Source organism: Peromyscus leucopus, chromosome 15, assembly GCF_004664715.2.
Source record: "Peromyscus leucopus breed LL Stock chromosome 15, UCI_PerLeu_2.1, whole genome shotgun sequence".
In the NCBI taxonomy this organism is placed as follows: domain Eukaryota; kingdom Metazoa; phylum Chordata; class Mammalia; order Rodentia; family Cricetidae; genus Peromyscus; species Peromyscus leucopus.
In genome coordinates, this window is record NC_051076.1 from 28356854 (window position 1) to 28375354 (window position 18501).

At 39.7% G+C, this 18501-nt stretch overlaps 1 protein-coding gene across 2 annotated transcripts in view; it reads left to right on the plus strand.

Annotated features, from left to right (window-relative positions):
* Positions 1–18501, plus strand: part of Atf6 (activating transcription factor 6) — a 176242-nt gene that overhangs the window by 78637 nt on the left and 79104 nt on the right. Inside the window, exons 11-14 of one of the 2 annotated variants that reach the window (XM_028864333.2) lie at positions 6081–6194; positions 6764–6863; positions 10607–10674; positions 12400–12511. In XM_028864333.2, coding sequence (XP_028720166.1) covers positions 6081–6194; positions 6764–6863; positions 10607–10674; positions 12400–12511 — 394 coding nt within the window. Of the gene's footprint in view, positions 1–6080; positions 6195–6763; positions 6864–10606; positions 10675–12396; positions 12512–18501 lie in introns of both variants that reach the window. The other variant, XM_028864332.2, reaches the window with a different exon arrangement.

Genomic DNA, 18501 nt, shown 5'->3' on the forward strand with positions numbered 1-18501 from the left:
TAGTACAGAATGTTAAGATTTCAGTCATGAACCACTATGACCATGTGAATTCTTCATGCATTTCTTACTGAATCAATAATTTACTGGTATTTTCTCTTAAGTTCTTCACTCTGTATTATTTTGTTTGTTATACAAAAGTTTTTAAATTTGATGTAATTTCATTTTTTAAGTTTTGCTTTTGTTGTCTGTGTTTTTGAGGTCATAAAAAAATCTTGGCTCAGATAAATATCTTGAAGCTGTCCTTGATTTTTTTCTTCTGTATTTATGTCTTTGATCTTTTTTGAGTTTAGAGTGTGTGTGCATGTGCGTGCGTGCGTGTGTGTGTGTGTGTGTGTGTGTGTTTTGAGCTGTAGAGGTCTAGTTTCTTTTTTCTGTATGTAGTTATCCAGTTTTCCTGATACCATTTATTGAAAAGACTTTTCTCTGACATATGTTTTTGCTGCCTTTGGGAAAGTTTAGTTGGCTATGAGTATCTGAATTTATTTCTGAGTTCTCTGTTCTGTTCTAATAATTTAAGTTTTTTCCCCTTCATATCATGCTATTTTGGTTACAATAACATTGATTTTTTTTTTTTTAAATAGAATTTCATGTAGTCTATGCTGGTCTCAAACTCACTGTATAGCTGAGGCAGGTCTGAAGCTCTGTATGTAGCTGAAACTGACTTTGAACTTCTGATCTTCTTCTCCTTGTCCTCCGAAGGGTACTGGGATTACAGGTGTGAGTCACTGTACCTGACTCTTCTGCCTGTTCTTGTTGCTCCTGATTACTTTAGCTATTTGGAGTCTTTTATAATTCTCTCTAAACTATAGGAGTATGTTTTTTATTTCTATGTCAAATGTTACTTGTACTTTGATGGAGAGCTGGAGGGATAGCTCACTTGGTGAAGTACTTAGCTTGTATTTTGATGAGAATTACATGGATCTGTACACCACTTTGGGTAGTATGAATATTTTAACCATATTAACACACTGCTCATGAACATGGGATGTTGTTCCATGGATTCCCTCACCAGTGTTCCTTAGAAATTTCATTGCCGAGATTGTCCATTCCCTTTACCAAATTTGTTCTTAGATACTTACAAATTTTGTTTATATATTTATTTGTTTTAGCTGCTGTGAATAGGCTTTTTATTTCTTTCTCAATAGCTGCAGTCTGTATTTATGGTGGTAGGGATCAAACCCAGGACCTCATGCAAACGAGGCAATCACTCTAACACTGAGATATACCTGCCCTCTAACCCCAGCACTACTAATTTTATATTCTGTATTCTTACTAATTTTTTTTAAAATCAGTTCCAATTGATTTTTGTGGAGTCTAGAGTTTCCTCTATCTATAAAATCATGTTGTCTAAGAACAAGGATTCTTTGACCCCCCTTTTTTTTTCTTCAGCATTTGAAGGCCCTTTCTTGTCTTATCTTGCTTTTGGCTCTGACTGAGGCTTCCAATACTAAATTGAATAAGTAAAAGTAGAAACCTTCATCTTGCTCCTGAGAGGAAAATATTTCAGATTTTTTTCATTCAGTATGACGTTGGCTATGGTCTGCCATACATAATCTTTTATACTTAATTTTCTTTTTTTTTCTTCATGATAGGATGTTGAGTTTTACTAGATGTTTTTTCTTCATCTTTGAGACAATCCATAAATTTTTTGTTTTCCATTCTGCTGATACAGTGTATTACATTTTTTTATTTGTGTATATTGAGCATCCTTGCATTTCTATAATAAATCCCACTTTTCATGATGTATAACCTTTTTGATATGTTGGATTTGAGTTGCTAGTACTTTGTTGAGAATTTTAATAGCTGTGATCATCAGGGATTTTGGTCTGTGGATTCCCTTTTGAATGTGTTCTCATGGGGCCTTGATGTCAGGATAGAACAACTTTGGAAGGATTTCCTTCCTTTCAGTTCTTTGGACTAGTTTGAGACAAATTTATATTAGTTTTCTTTGTTGTTGTTGTTGTTTGTTTGTTTAGTTTTTTTTTTTTTTTTTTTTAGTTTTTGAGACAAGGTTTCTCTGTGTAGCTTTGCGCCTTTCCTGGAACTCGCTTTGTAGACCAGGTTGGCCTCGAACTCACAGAGATCTGCCTGCCTCTGCCTCTGCCTCCCAAGTGCTGGGATTAAAAGCGTGCACCACCAACGCCCGGTCTTAGTTCATGCTTTGAAAGGGTTTCATTAAGTTGTCAGGCTAGCCTTAACTTAACAGCTTTCTATCTCAGCTTTTGGATGGCTCTATCTCGGCTTTTGGATGGCTGGCAGGCTAGGTGTGTGCCACATCTGGCTCACATTAGCTCTTCTTGTGCGGTTTGATGGAACCATCGAGCCCTGTGCTTTTGTTCTTTTGGGGTGGGGGCAGGGGCTTTTTATAACTAGTTCAGTCTTCTTACTTATTATTGGCCTGTTCAAGTTTTCTGTATCATAACCTTTATTTTTAAAAGCCTCATTTTTGTTCCAGTTAGTGTCCTATTTGCCATTAGCACATTACCACTAGCAGATTGTAGTTGCATGGATTTTCCCCAATGTTAGAAGTATATTTATATATACAATCTGGATTTGTAACAGTATAATTTATCAGCCAAACTGGGATCCTTTTAAGAAAAAATATTAGTAATGTAGAGAAAGCTATTAATAATTATTACCTCAGGACATAGGACATCAGGCTTAAATGACAGTTGTCTTCTAGTAAACAGGAAAGGATGGTTTCCACTTGTCTTTAGTCCCGAATTCTCACTAATTCTAGCTCCCTAGCATTGCATTTTCCTTTAGTGATTTATTTGCTGAATTTTTTTCTATTTGTATAGAATGGTTTGCAAACAGCCTAGAACTCCCGACTGTCTTTGGGTTAGTGAAGGTCTGATTATCTCCAGATTGCATGCTGGCTTAGAGTCTCCCCTTCCTTTCCCCCTTAACACCATCCAACCTTCCCTTGTATTTCTCCTATCAGATTTTTTCAAATCAAAATATTCCCTATGTTCTTGGCTGTTAGAACAAAGTTAGCCAGCACAGATGTGCAGAAATCATTACTAGAGTTTATCATATGGAAAGAAAATTGTAGTCAAAATATGGTTTTGAAAGCAATTTTGGACTTTCCTTATGTGACTGCAGAGCTCCTGTCTTTGGTGAGTATAAAGGTGTGATTTTCAGGTGGCATATGTGACAGGTGTGGGTGTGCACACGCCTCTGCTTGGGTTGCACAGCAGCTCCTTAACTACATTCAGCATGGGATTGCATTTGCCAGGCACTGGTAACTCTCAGTTCTAGGCTGGTATCTTTCCCTGTGTGCAGTCAGCACTACCTGTGTCTTTGTTGTGTTCCAAACATTTTACCTCTGTAAATCTTAATTGCTTGAAGAGAGGACACGAAGAACCTCCTCAGTGCAATGAGTAGAAGGAGGATGCCATGTAACTTCAGCTCTCATTTCTCTTCCCTTAGGTGTGGTTGGTTGTGTTTGCTCTTTTGAGGGGCCCACCACCCAGTTCCCAAATAAATCACACAGAGACTTATTCTTACTTATAAATGCCTGGCCTTAGCTTGACTTGTTTCTAGCCAGCTTTCCTTAACTTAAATGAGCCCATCTATCTTTTGTCTTTGGGCTTTTATCTTTCTCTATTTTGTATACCTTTCTTTCTTACTCCATTGCTGGTTGTGTAGCTGGGTGACTGGCCCCTAGCATCCTCCTCCTTCCCTGGCTACTTCTTCTCCTACCAGATTTCTCCTCATATTTATTCTTTCTGCCTGCCAGCTCGGCCTATTCTTTCTCCTACCTTGCTATTGGCTATTTAGCTTTTTATTAGACCATCAGGTGTTTTAGACAGGCACAGTAACACAGCTTAACAGAGTTAAACAAATGCAACATAAAAAAAAGTAACATACCTTAAAATAATATTCTACAACACTTATATGTGCCCATACTCAGAAATTGTTACTTTTTCCCTGAAATTAGTTTTCCACTTACTAGGGGTGTGTGTGTGTGTGTGTGTATGATGGGGGTCACTTGTTTTCATTGTGTCCAAATTTAATGGTCATCCATGTTCTTGAACTTTCTTCAATATTTGGCTAAATGAATCATACCTTAAAAGACTTTCCTTTTGCATTGTTACTTTTTTTAGTCTTCCTTCCTTCCTTCCTTCCTTCCTTCCTTCCTTCCTTCCTTCCTTCCTTCCTTCCTTCCTCCCTCCCTCCCTCCCTCCCTCCCTCCCTCCCTCCCTCCCTCCCTCCCTCCCTCCCTCCTTCCCTTCCCCCTCCCCCTCCCCCCCCTCTTACTAGCTGCTGCTTTATAGTCTTTTGTGTTTGTTTTGTGGTGTTAGGGATTCAGTGCAGGGCCTTGTGTAGGCAAGTACTCTGCCACTGAGCTTTTTCCCAACCCCTGGTTAATTGAGACACATCTTGCTTTGTAGCACAGGCTGCCTTTGAACTTGTGAGCCTCCTGCCTTTACTTCCTGTGTGCAAGATTATTATGCTCAACACTCAGTCTTCTTTCCTTCTTCCTTTCTGATTTTCTTTGTAGGCTTCTCCTTTGTCCAAATCCCAAGCTTTAAAGCTCTGTACTTTCTGCTAACATGACTCATCTGTACTACAGACTCCATGCCTGTATACATGTTTGATTCTCAAATTCCTGTTTCCAGGCCAAACTTCTCGTGCACATGCTCACACATCCAGTCATCTCTTTGACTTTTTCTTTTAGCATTTCAGACTTACCATGTGCACAGTGGATCATTGTTCCTTTCCTCGTTTAACTAATACTCATTTTTGGTACAATTTCAAGGTGCAAGGATAAATTGAGGTGTGCCACTTCCCTACTTTGTGACTTCTCTTTTATAGCAGGTCCTAATTAAGACCTGGCCTCTGTCTTTCTGACTTCCTCTTAGGTCTGTCTCATGAGTACACAACTCTTCAGCAGTCTTCTGGGTTTCTTGAGTCTGCGTTTCCCTCACTGCTTCTGTCTAGTATATACTTCTCCTGGTTTCTATGTGGCTGATTTCTTCTTGTCATTTAGGCCTTGACTTAATACCATCTCTTCCTTAGACTGTTTATCTGAAGTAGATACTGCCATGCTTTGCTGTTTGAGACCTCCGTTTCTTTTACAACACTTAGCACAGTTTTGCTGACTTTAAGTGTTTGTTTTCTTGTGTTTGAGCTGTCTTCCCTTTTAGGTCTTTGAGGAGAGAGACTTCTCTTGCACTGTCTTGTGTTGCCTGGCACATAGGCAGTATCCAGCAAATACTGAAGGAATAAATGAAAGTGCGAATCTTACCATGTTCGATTTTGTATGTTCACTTGTTTTTGTATTTTAGTATATCTAATTTATAAACTCAGAGCATCTTATAAAAAAATGTCAGAGCAAATCTAAGATTTCTTAGTGAGATAGGGTAAAATGGTAGACTGAAGGAAAGAACCAATAATAACGGGCCCGGTTCAGATTCTGCTTTTTCAATTCAGGTTTTGTTTCTTATCATCCTCTAGGTATGAATTCATGTGATATAAAGTAGTATGGCAGTTAGAAAAGTATACTTTTCAAGTTAATAGTGTGGCTAGTTACTGTCATTTAGTGTTAATTAGTGACTCAAAGTCATCAACAGCTCTAAAGCTATTACTCAGTTTTTCAACTTTGTCCCTTTTCTCAGGCCAAATATTTTATGTCTTGCTCCCCCCACCTCACCCAAACTTGTTTAGGAGACTGTTTAGTTTTGTTATCATAGAAGGGCAAATGACCGTAGATCTTTAGGCCTTGTCATACAATAATGTGTTTTCCTGTCAGCTGGCAGCTCTTCCCTTGATTTCTCTCACACTGTGTCTGTCCTCTACTCCAGCAGCACTAGAGCTCATTGAATTCACCAAAGCCACAGACGATGCTCTGCCCAGGGAAGAGTAGCTAAGCAAATGGGAATTACTCTGCCATCTCTTAGGAACTCAGAAAATGACAGTTCTACCATCTAGTTCAAACTTTATTCTTCCCATTATGTCCATTTCTATCTCACAGTATGTTCAATCTGGTATATGTTTATTCTAATGAAAAATCAATACTAATAAATTGTATAAAGTTAATGATGCAAGGAAACAATTCTGTGTGTCTCTTTCAGATATGATCATTCTGTTTCAAATGACAAAGCCTTAATGGTGCTCACTGAAGAACCACTACTTTATATTCCTCCACCTCCCTGTCAGCCCCTGATTAATACAACAGAGTCTCTCAGGTGAGTGTGGTGGGCTGTTGCCTGTCCCCCGTGGTGGGCTGCAGAACTTAGCTGTTTTTGGATTTACTAACAGGCCAGGAGAATCTGAATTACTTGTTGGATAACTGTAGCCTGTCAGTTGTCTAGTTTCTCTGCCAACCTGGTAGAAATGGTCAGGGGTCTGTTTAATGTGATGATTGCCTGTTTCTGTGTGTCTTATTTGAAAACTAAACTAAAGGATGAAGTGAATGTTAAACTTGTGGACATAATATACTCAGCTGACAGCATCTTTTGTTTTGTTTTGCTTTTTGTTTTCAAATTAGGAAAGTAATATTTGACAATATATTATTTTGGACATATTTTCCCTTATTTCTTTGAATTTTGAATACATGATTGAGATTGCTTTATAGCAATTTATGTCTTATTAACAACAATATTAAACGTCTTAGTATTTTTTTTCAAATCAAAAAGTGTTGTCGAGAAGTCAGGTGTGTTGGGCTGTTCTTTGAGTCCTACAGAACAATTAATTTCCAACAGAAGAGTAAGACAGTTAACTGCTATTAAATATATATGACTAATCTGTTTTCTAGGTTGAACCATGAGCTTCGAGGCTGGGTTCATAGACACGAAGTAGAAAGGACCAAGTCAAGAAGAATGACAAATAACCAGCAAAAAACAAGGATTCTCCAGGTTCGTTTCTGCTGGTGTCGGAAGAAACGGCATCACATTGCTGGGACCTTCTCCCAGCGGGATGCTCTCTCCCTGGGAGATGTGGGAACATAAGCCTTCTCTCCTCCTCACTGAGGCTGCTTCTGATGCAGCAGTCATTGTACTGAAACCCTCTCCACCCTCTCCAGGTTTGCAGCACTTCGTTCAGGTCTTTACAGCAGCAGTCGTGTGCCCTAGTCAGGCACGGCACTGCTTCCTGCTCCCCCTTACCCCCCAGCAGTGCAATCAATAGTAATGTTTAACCCCTCTTCCTAGAGCCTTGCACAGAAAACACGTGGCAGATTGTAAGGAAGAACACGCAGGCACTTTTGAACGTAGACATGTTCTACTACAGGTTAACAGTGGTGCGGACTTAGGACTCTTCAGTTCTACTTCTTTGTTGGCTGAAGAATGACATTTGAGTCCTGCTTGTTACTGCTTCTGAAGCACATAACCTATCAGTTGGCACACCATTTTCCCAGTAAACATTATTGTGGTGATGGTAATGAGCCAGGGAGAACTAAGGAACACACACACACACACACACACACACACACACACACACACACTCACTCACTCAAAATAAGAGATGCATTTTCTATGGAAAAATAAAGCTAGGTAGAAGATTAGAATTTAAACACAGAAATTAGTGGTTATTTTAGATTAAATCATTTGAGAAGGCTTTTCTGAAGAAATTTCACTTTAGTAAGATATTGTATCAAAGTAATTGATTCAACTGTTATAACAGCCTCAGAATCTTATAGCTGGATGGAAACTCATTTCCTATGCAAATTATTCATAGCTCTAGGATTTAGGGGGAAATTCAGTGAAATGGCTTCCAGACAAAGGAATAGCAAATGTAAAGAGCTTCAGGAGGGAGCAGCTTGCATATTTGTAGAACCTCAAGAAGTTGAGTAAAGCTGGAGGGATGCAGTGACTGAGGGAGAGTGGTAGATGAGACCTGAGAGGCTGCAGAGCTGAGATCTCAGTGAGCTTCATAGGCTCTGCTAGGAACTCTGGATTTCATTCTAGGCCTGAAGGACACCACTGCCGAGTTTGGTCAGGAGAGTGACTTGACTTGATTTATATTTTTGAAAGATCATTTTGGCCAGGAGTGGTAGAGTTCATAGTGAACTTGCGAGACAGAGGCAGGATTGTGAGTTCAAGACTAGCGTGAGATGTATAGTGAGACCTTGTCTCATAAAACAAAAACAAAGAAACAAAAATGATCATTTTAGCTGCCACACAAAGTGGACTGAGGGGAGTGTGAGTGGAAATGGATAGGTCAGTTAAAATGCCATGTCCATGGTTGAGATGAGAGATCTTTGGGTCCATTCTATTATGGTAGATATGAAGGTGTAGGAGAGAATGGGGATCCAAATATATTTTGAAGTAAAAGTGTTAAGGAATTGTTTCTACCTAATAAAAGGGAATTGGTGATAATTTCTGTGTCTTAAGTGCTGGATTAATATTGATGCCTTTTACTGAGACAAAGTCTGAGGAAGGAGTTAGAAGCAGAAGTCAAGAGCTTTAGATATGGATTTTAGACATTCTATTGAAGGAGTCCAGTAGACAACCACGTATCCAAGTCTGGACTTTAGGAGAGAGGTTAAGGCTAAATGTTTGATTTTTGGGTGCTACTTCCCAATGTGAAACTAAAGAGGAGAGAAAATAGTGATAAAGTGCTGAGTGCTGGGCGTTGCCCATGTGTGGGCTACAAAGGAACCAGCACCTGACAGTGGCTGGGCAGTCAGATGGAGAGTGGTAAAGGGCACCACTCTAAGTGCCCAGCAGAAAGATCTGTGCCCAAAACAGCAGAGAAAAGGGCTGCTGTCTAAACTGAAAATCTATAAATGAATGGCTCTAAACTTAGGACAACATTATTTCCCGTAGATTAGAATTCTTTCAGGATTAGAGAATAACTCTTTCACAGTTATGAAAAACAGGAAAGAACAGCATGACAAATTATATAAAAAGACAAAGCAAAAAACCTCCATTTAGGCCAAGAGTTATAATTTAGTTTTTATAAATTAGCTTAGTGGCAGTGACCTATCTCTGCCTCGTGTGTTCTTCCTCCATACAGCAAAGGATAGAAGCTTGAAAAGCGCACTATTGGAACCCTTCTGTCATTGGGGTCATCTAGACCCTTCGAGTAAGATAAACTTAGTCCGAATGTAGAAGTAGAAACCAGACAGTGCCCCATCCCTCGGGCTGTGCTGGCAGCTGACACACAGTTTAGCAGACCAGTGTGCTCTGCAGTGCTAGGCCCTGTACCCCAAAGCCAGGAAGCAGCTTTGGGACTGTCAGGTCCCCACAGCATTGGCTGTCACTGCCTACACCCTTCTGAATGCTGGGATTATAGCAAAGTTTTTATACTGTCCAAATATTATTCCAAGGTAGACTGTGATGATGTGACATGGATAACAGTGGACCCTGTATATATTGTTTTTTGCTATCCATATATAGCTCTAAAAGAGGTTAATTTCTAAATTAAGCACAATAAGAGACTAACAGCAATAATAGAGCATTCATAACAATATACTGTAATAAAACCTCCAGCATCATTACTCTTGAGCTTGAGGCCACTATTCAGTGAAATAAGGTTATCTTTATACAAGTACTGCTACAGCGTGGCAGTTGATCTGAGGACTGAGATATCTCCTAAGTGAGTAACATGGCAGTAATGTGTGTGCATGGATGTATATGCTAATCATAACAATTATCACTAAGTGACTAGCATGGCAGTAATGTGTACGCATGGGTGTATATGCTAATCATTAGCAATGGCCAAATAAGGTCTTTGCTGTGGATCCAGAAAGTGGAAACCTCAAAATCATCCTTGCACATTGGTACCAATTACCAAAAAAACTTGTTCTCCTTTTTCCTCCCTTAAGCATTTTATGTCTGCATCTGTTTTAATATTTATCACATTTTATTGTTTTATAGAACTTTTACCCTGAGTCATACCCTGAGCCTCTTAAAAGAAATCAGATATCTAATTTTGAAGCCCAACTTCATGTAAAGATGGATATATGAACACAACAATTAATAAATTTCAGATTTATGATTAAACTAGTATTAATATATCAAAAATACTCATTGCTGTGAAGGAACAATAAGATCACTTTGTAATGTAATAATAGTAATATCCCTTTGAATTCTGATATTCTTACAAGTTTCTCCTAAAGATTAGCTTACAGAACTTCCAGGAAGTTTGAGAGGAGAGAAGACAGAGCAAATGCCATGTGAAATACAGGTTACAGGTTTCTAGTGTAACATGTTGGCCACTGATGGTTCCATATTGAACTGTTGTTCTCTGGCCAAGAGAGCCGTGGGTTAGATGCCTTTCATGAGGTACAACTGATAGGTCTGTTAGGCATGAGGAATTTGTGTGTAGCTTGGTGAATAGTGGAAAGCTTGTTTCATTTTGAGACTTTCCTATTTCTTAGGAATTTGTCTGTAACATAATGATTTTTGACAAATGAAAGTTATTACATACCCAGTAATACTTGTACAGCTTGGTCATAAAACTTGCAGTGGTTGGACTGAACTTTCTCATTCTTTCTGTAAACTTTGTAGGAAGTGTCTGAAATGTCTTAATAAGACTGTGTAAGATATATTCTCAGCCTACATTGTGACCAGAGTGATGCTAAATAACAAATCCAAGTATGAGTCAGTATTGGAGGTTTTTCATGTGGATTCCTAAATCTCTTTCTCTCTTTCAGGGTGCTCTGGAACAGGGCTCAAATTCTCAGCTGATGGCTGTCCAGTACACAGAAACCACTAGCATCGGGTAAGAAGATGCAAAGCTCTTGGCCAGAGGGCTTGAACTGTATTGTAATTTTAGTGAAGTTGAAATTCACATCTCCTTTGAGTGCTCCTCTACGACTTTTATATCAGTTCAAATGAACATATACTACCAATTTAACAATCCTAATAAAAAGATCACCTCCCAAATCTCTTAAATACAGATTTAGTCAGAGTGTTTTTCAGTCATAATTTTGCTGAAAATCCGAAGTACACATTGCTTTCTTGTTCTTGATTTTTATCTGTTTTCTAAGCTTCAGGGAGAGGGATATTACCTTCTTTCTCTTTTGTAGGTATCTTGCTGAGTGATCACATTAAAAAAATTATAATTTTGTGTGTGTGTGTATATATATATATGTGTGGTGATATATTGTGTACCCTAATAAACTTGCCTGAGGATCAGAGGACAGAGCCAGCTACTGAATTAGACATAGAGGTCAGGCAGTGGTGGCACACACCTTTAATCCCAGGAAGTAATATGGCAGGGCAGAGAAAGGTATATAAGGCGTGAGGAAACAGAAATTCACTCTGTTTAGGCTGAGGATTTCATAGAGGTAAGAACTAGTAGCTGGCATCTCTGATCTTTCAGCTTTCACCCCAATATCTGGTACCGAGTTTTTTATTAAAAGACTATCTAAGATTCGAACAACATATGTGTGTAATGAAGTCAGAGGAAAAGTCAAGTCAGAGAAAAGCTCTGGAGAGCTAGTTCTCTCCTCCCACTTGTTAATGCAGGCTCACTCTTGTTTCGGTTGTTCTATGAACTCTAGGTTTCAAGGTGATTGTTCCGTCTTGACCTCTCATAGCGCTAGAGTAGTGCTGGCATTACAGTTGTGTCCTTCGGTCAGCTTTTTGTTTTTATTTTTTGAGACAGGGTTTTACTGTGTAGCTCTGACTGTGAGATCTGCCTGCCTCTACCTCCTGAGTGCACCACCACTGCCTGGCTTGATCCAGCATTTTTTAAAATGTGGATCCTGGGGATTGAACTCAGGTCGTTAGGCTTTGTGTGACAGGTGCTTTTACCCGCTGAACCATCCCATCCACCCTGGCTGGGTCCTTTACATACATCTGATCTTTAAATTTACATAATAGTTCAAAAGTGTATTTTATATATGGAAAGGGTAGGGAGTCAAGGGGGGTTTTGTTGCTGTTTTTAATCATTTTCAAAGTCATGAACCACGTGATAGACTTCAGGCCCTGTCTATTTGACTTCAAAGAATCTCGTGTTCCTGTATAGTACCACAGGAGATTTTGAGAGATTCCGAAGAGAGTGCAGTATCCAACAGTTCAGCTGTCATCATCCAGGCGGATGTAACTGAGAGGGAAAGTGGTGTGGGAAGGAAGACAGTCACGATTAAGGGCTAGCTGTAGTGGGGCGGACTTGTAGTCATAGCTCTTCCTGACTTGCTCTGTGAACCAGGCAGGTTAACGAAGCAGGTGTGAGACCTTATGTTTGGTCTTCCAGCACCCCAAACAACAATAGCAATAAAAACATATCATTTGCATAAGTCAAATGTAGCAGAATATCATATGGCACCCCATAAATATGTGCCAAGTAAAAAAGATTAAAAAGTAACAATTGTTCTTAAAATGCTACTGTTTTGGTTGAAAGAGATTCTTAAGATTCAGATGTGGCCTTAGAATGGAAGGGATTGGGAAGACTCAACATGTTCGAATATTAATGATATTTTCTGTCTTCTCACATCAGTAGAAATTCTGGGAATGAACTGCAAGTGTATTATGCTTCACCGGGAAGTTACCAAGGCTTCTTTGAAGCCATCCGCAGAAGGGGAGACACGTTTTACGTCGTATCATTTCGAAGGGTAAGTTCATTTTCAAAGAATAAAGCAAACATTTGTGAGCACCTGCTGTGTACAAGACTTCAGACGTGTAGTCTTGGAGAAGGTACCGCGGTAGGTAGGAGGCAGGATGAGGGCGGTGACGCAGATGCAGCAGTGTGAGTGAGTGCTGTGTTGGATGCAGACTTGACGGAGCGGTCAGCGCTGAGGAAGTGGAACATGGCACTGATGTCAGGCTACGTACTGTGCCTTAGAAAACACAAACTGCACCCTGATGTTTGTTCCTTTTCACCCCGTAGCTATGCTGCTTGTTTCTAATGAAAGGGAAAGTAAAACACCATCTCCTGTTCTGTGTTTTAAGCCGATGCCTCTTTGGTAATTGAGGATCAGACTTCTGAAATGTAGGCTGGTTAATTTGTCAATTGTGGAGTGTTTAGATCTGTGTTCCCAAGTTTCTTTGTTCCTTTTTTGTTTTTTCATTAAATGTTTATAGTCATTGGTGAAGAATATATTAAATAATGTCAGATTGTACAAGCATGAATGTTTATACTAAAATTTTTGAATGTTAAAAAAGTTAGACTACATGAAAAAGCACAGCCATTGACAGCCCATCTGCTTTTCCTATAAAATGACGATATGTTCTTCATAGAGTTTCCATCTGACAGTCCTTTAGAGTGCTATACATTAACCAGGAAAGCAGAAATGATTGGAACTCCTCAGTGATTTGCATTCTAAGCCATTTCTTTCTTTCTTTAAAAAAAAAAAAAAACAACTATTCTGTTTTTAATTACGTACTTGTGTATACTGTTATGCGCATGTGAGTGCTGTATTAGTTACTCTCTGTTGTTGTGATAAAACACCACAGTCAAGACAACTTATGGAAGAAGTAGTTTATTTGGGCTTATGGTTCCAGAGGGTAAGCGTTCGTGATGATGGAGTGATAGCAGCAGTCATGGTGGCTACCGCAGGGAGCAGGAGGTTCACACAACCACGAGCACAAAGCAGAGAGAGGGAACTGGAAATGGCAGGAGTCTTTAAACTCCCAAAGCCCACCACCAGTGACATACTTCCTCCAGCAAGGCCACGCCTCCTAAGCCTTCCCAAATAGTGACACCAACTGGGGACCAAGCATTCAAATACTTGAGACTGTTGGGACATCTCATTCAAACCCTGACAAGTGCGTTGCCCACAAAGTCCAGAAGAGGATGTCAGGTCCCTTGGAGCTGGAGTTACAGGTAGTTAGGAGCTACCTGATGTAGGTGTTGGGAACGGAACTCAGGTCCTCTGGAAGAACTATAAGCACTTTAACCACTGAACCATCTCTCTAGCTGCCTAAGCCATTCGTTTTTAAAGAACAGACTGTAGGGGAAGTATGGTTAGAAATAAGATTTACTAACAGTAGAGTGACTTTGTCTCTCAGTTGCCATTGCCAATCACTGTCACAGGAATTGCCAGTGAACTAGTTAGTGTTTTTCTAAATTAGACATTTTTTTAGTGACTAAGGGTTTAAGGAACAGAGCAAATGGGCTCCTGAAGACAAAGGAGATCAGATGTGACGTGTATGTGTATGTGTGTGTGTGTGTGTGTGTGTGTGTGTGTGTGTGTGTGAATATACATATGTACATATATATATATATATATATATATATATATCCAGTTATTAATTAAATATACCAGGAGATTTGAAATACTTTAGCCAGAGTATCTGGTGATCACAGTCTTTTCACAAAATTCCTATGCTCATCTTGTTCTCCCAAACAATTAGTATATTTCTTTGCCTGCCTTTTAGTGCCTTTTGAGTGGTAAGGGGGAAATTGAGAACAGAATTTCATTAAGACTCCAACTGTCTTGACTCATGAGAACTAGGGATTTGTTTTTTTAAGGTTCAAGGAAAAGTAAACGTTTTAAAATGGTTATTGTAAGGACCTGATGGTTGCTGACATGACTGTGTTAATGAACTTACTACAGAAGCATGTTTTTAATTGCCAAAATAGCTTTTTTAATTTTAAAAGTAGTTCAGGATATGCCTTCATTTGTTCAAAACAACATAACAAATAGAAGCAGTAGCTGTTAAGCCATGAGTCGAAGTCATTGTTAATAATGTCTTTCTAGGAATGAAAACAAGTCTCTCTCTCTCTCTCTCTCTCTCTCTCTCTCTCTCTCTCTCTCACACACACACACACACACACACACACACACACACACACACAATGAAAACAAGTGTCTCTCACACACACAAACATGCGCGCTCGCACGTGTGCATGTGGAGAAAGACTATTAAAGGAGACTAGGTTTTTTTTTTTAATAAAGAGGATAAATGATGTTTTTTTTTTTTTTTTAAAATACAAGGATTACTTTCTTTCCACATGTATAAAAAGCTTTTTCTCATTATTTTATAGTGAAAGGGCTATTGGAAAATTACTGATTTCTCCTTCCACCCTTTAATGTTCAGGTAGTTCAAGGTAAGGGTCTGTCATGCATTCTGTCTGTATCTTTCACCTCCTAATTATAATTTATCATCTGGCATTTTATATCTAGGAAGAGTAAATATAAACCTGCAACATCTTTCTTTCTCCATTCCTTCCACCTCTCTCTCTCTCTCTCTCTCTCTCTCTCTCTCTCTCTCCCTCCCTCCTCCCCTCCCTCCTTCCCTCCCCCCTCCTCCCTCCCTCCCTCCCCCCTCCCCCCCCCTCTCGTTTTAACAGTAGGGAAATGAAAGTTAACTTTATTGCTTTGGTTATAAACTGTGTCATGAGACAGGAATCCAGTCCTTACATACTTGGGTTGCTCATTTTTCTCTTGCTGAGATGAAAATACAGGAAGTAGTGGATTACCTCATGCTTGACATTTTCTTCCACTCTTTGGTGTGAAATAGTTTGCTAAAAGTTTAGCTGAAAGTCATGTGGCATGAGTAGGAGGCAGTGGACTTTGCTCTTACTGGCTTCTCAATCCCATTGCCTGAATGTTGGCATTGGACATTCAGAAAGAAGGAACTTGGGAAACCCCAAGTCTCTGCCTAGCAAGAGCCAGACACTTATGATCAGGCCACTGGCACAGCCAGCTTGCTTTCTTTTACTGTCGAGCATATATTTAACTAAATGTTTAATAGCTGAAGAAGTCCATGTGGGCATCGATTGTCCAGTCTACCATTATTTAATAAACCAGGGCCTCGCAAACTTTTGCTTCCTCACATCCTATACCCTGCACCCGTTAATCTCTTTACTGTTGAGCTGTGACAGTATTTTCTCTAAAGAAGACATGCTTTGGGGTAACTACTGAGTTACTGCCGAGGTCAGAAGACAGACATTCTGGCAGGAAACCTTTTCTGTGGCTTTGCCTTCCTTCTGCCTGGTTTTTCCTCCAGCACAGCAGGCTCTTCTCTCCTTGTTGAGTTCCAGGCATTTATGCCTCATTTTCCTGTGAGTCTTTTTTCCTTTCCCTTCTTTTAAACTTGTTTTGGTGTGATTTGGAGGGGTAGGGTGGAGAATAGGTTTCCTCAAACTTCCAAGGTATTTTGAACAAACTATACATAAATAAGAAAAAAGTAATTAAATGCAATGTTTGTTTTTCCTAATGTGTATAATATTTGTTTAGGGAGTGTGTGTGGATTAAAGAATATGAGAAAGTGAATTTAAGAGCATGGACTCTGAGGTAGATTCTCAGAAGAGGAAAGTTAGGTAGGAGAGTGATGCCAACGAAGAGGAAAGAAACCCTGATAAGGGTGAGGAATGCTGTGACCTCGGCTGTCATTCCAGTGAATTTTGAAACGCCATCCATCGAGCTTCTTTCCAAGTCAGTTGTCTCTGGAGAAAGGATTTCAACTCTTAGGGCAGTTTCTCTTTAAGAACAGGTTTTCTGGCTAGAGAGGTGATCAGTTAGTCAGATGCTTGCTGCATAAGCATTAGGACCCTGAGTCCAGGTCCAGAGCATTCATTTAAAAACTGGATGTGGTGGCATGTGTCTGTTACCTCAGTGCTGGAGTGGGAAGCAGATACAGGAGGATACCTTGAGCTTATTGGTCCATAGCCAAATTAGCAAGCTCTGTGTCCAGTGAAAGACTTTGTCTCAAGAATAAGGTGGAGAACCATTCTGGAAGGCACCTGATGTAGACCTCTGGCCTCCACACCCCCACATATGTATAGCACCCACACACTCATACCAGGAGTGGGGCCTGGGGAAAGATGGGTGTACCAGGCTTTCTTGTCGGACTTTGTTTGGACTTCCAGCCCCCAAATAATGACACAGAGACTTATTATTAATTGTGAAAGTTTGGCCTTAGCTTAGACTTGTTTCCAGCTAGCTCTTATAAGTTAGAATAACCTATTTTATATTAGTCTGCATTCTGCCACATGGCTTGTTACCTCTCCTCCATACTTAGTATGCCCGACTTCCTCTGCATCTCACCAGCAAATTCCGCACCTCTCTGATTCTTCCTCTGAGTTTCTCTCTCTGCCTGGAAGTCCCCCTTATCCTCTCCTACCTAGATATTGGCTGTTCAGCTTTTTTATTAAACCAATCACAGTGACACATCTTCACACAGTGTTCAAATATCCTGCAACAGATGAGAGAAAGAACAGGTCTTCTTTTATTCAGTTGGCTACAAATGAATGTCTATTATTCCCATTTATTTGATATTTCTTATTCAAATGAGATAAATATTTAAGAATACTTTTGCATTTTTTATTTTGTTTTTGTTTTTAGTACCTGTTCTTCACATTAAAAGTAAACACTTGCCGGGCAGTGGTGGCACATGCTTTTAATCCCAACACTTGGGAGGCAGAGCCAGATGGATCTCTGTGAGTTTGAGGCCAGCCTGGCCTACAGAGCGAGATCCAGGACAGGAACCAAAACTACACAGAGAAACCCTGTCTCAAAAAACCAAAAAACAAACAAACAAACAATCAAACAAAAACAAATTAATTTTGTGTCTCGGTTGTTTCAAATGAATGTGTGATGTAAGTAGGGATCTGATTTCAGCTCTATGCCTAACTCAGAGATGTTTCTCCCTCTTCCTCCAAATAGTACCATATTTGTAGGTGGATTTCACTCCTTCTGATTGCTATAAAACCTTCATGAGCACATTGCATCTATATGGTGTAGATTGTAAGGATTACCTCCCGCAACAAGGACTTACTGTATGATGTATAGGGATTGATGCGCCATAGGAAACTGGCTCAGCAGCCAAACAGCACCTTGAATGTACACTAATCCCCATGAAGTGAGACAGTTTGGTATTCCCGATTCGAGAGCAACACCAGTGGTTCTACTCTAGTCTTTTGACACATGGCTGAATCAGACTTCTTAAACAGAAAATGGCTATTATTGGACAGTTGGTTGCTATCTTGTATGAAGGACTGTTGTGGGTGTCTTAGCTCATGATCCATAGACCATTCATTTATAACCAACAAAATATGGTTGTTTTCATTATATTCTCATTTTTGTAAGCCTGAAACTTCCTACAAAGAAAAGCACGAGGCCACACTGTAAGAAAACCTGAGCTTTAGCTGTACACACACCTTACAGATGTTTGCTTGCTTGTGCAGGCCCTTGAACCTCCATAAACGTTACTATAACACACTAGTTTTATTATATTAAAAAAATCTTTCTTATGTCCAATCCTGATTATTGGATCTGACACACTCTCCTGCTCATCTGTGTTATAGGCAGGAAGCAGGATGTCCTTTTTGATTACTCCCCCGATACTCACTCAGCACTCTTCCTGCCACTCAGTGCGTATTGAGTATAAGGTACATGTTAGATATAAGTATGTGTCACTGAGAGAAGCCCAGTATTAGAAAGGCACTGTTGTTCGTGCGTTTTATTTGTTAGGTATTTTCCAGTGTTTGGCATAAAGAAATGTGACTGTTTTACTGATCTAAGTAACCTAAGTGGTGCTGAGTCCAGCAGGGTTTAGGTAGCACTGGCCTCTCTTTTTGTTCATTTCTGGTAGCTTCAGCCAGAGTAACAGCAGTGTTATGTCTTGTCTCTAATCTAAGTCTTAGAGGTAAAGAAAC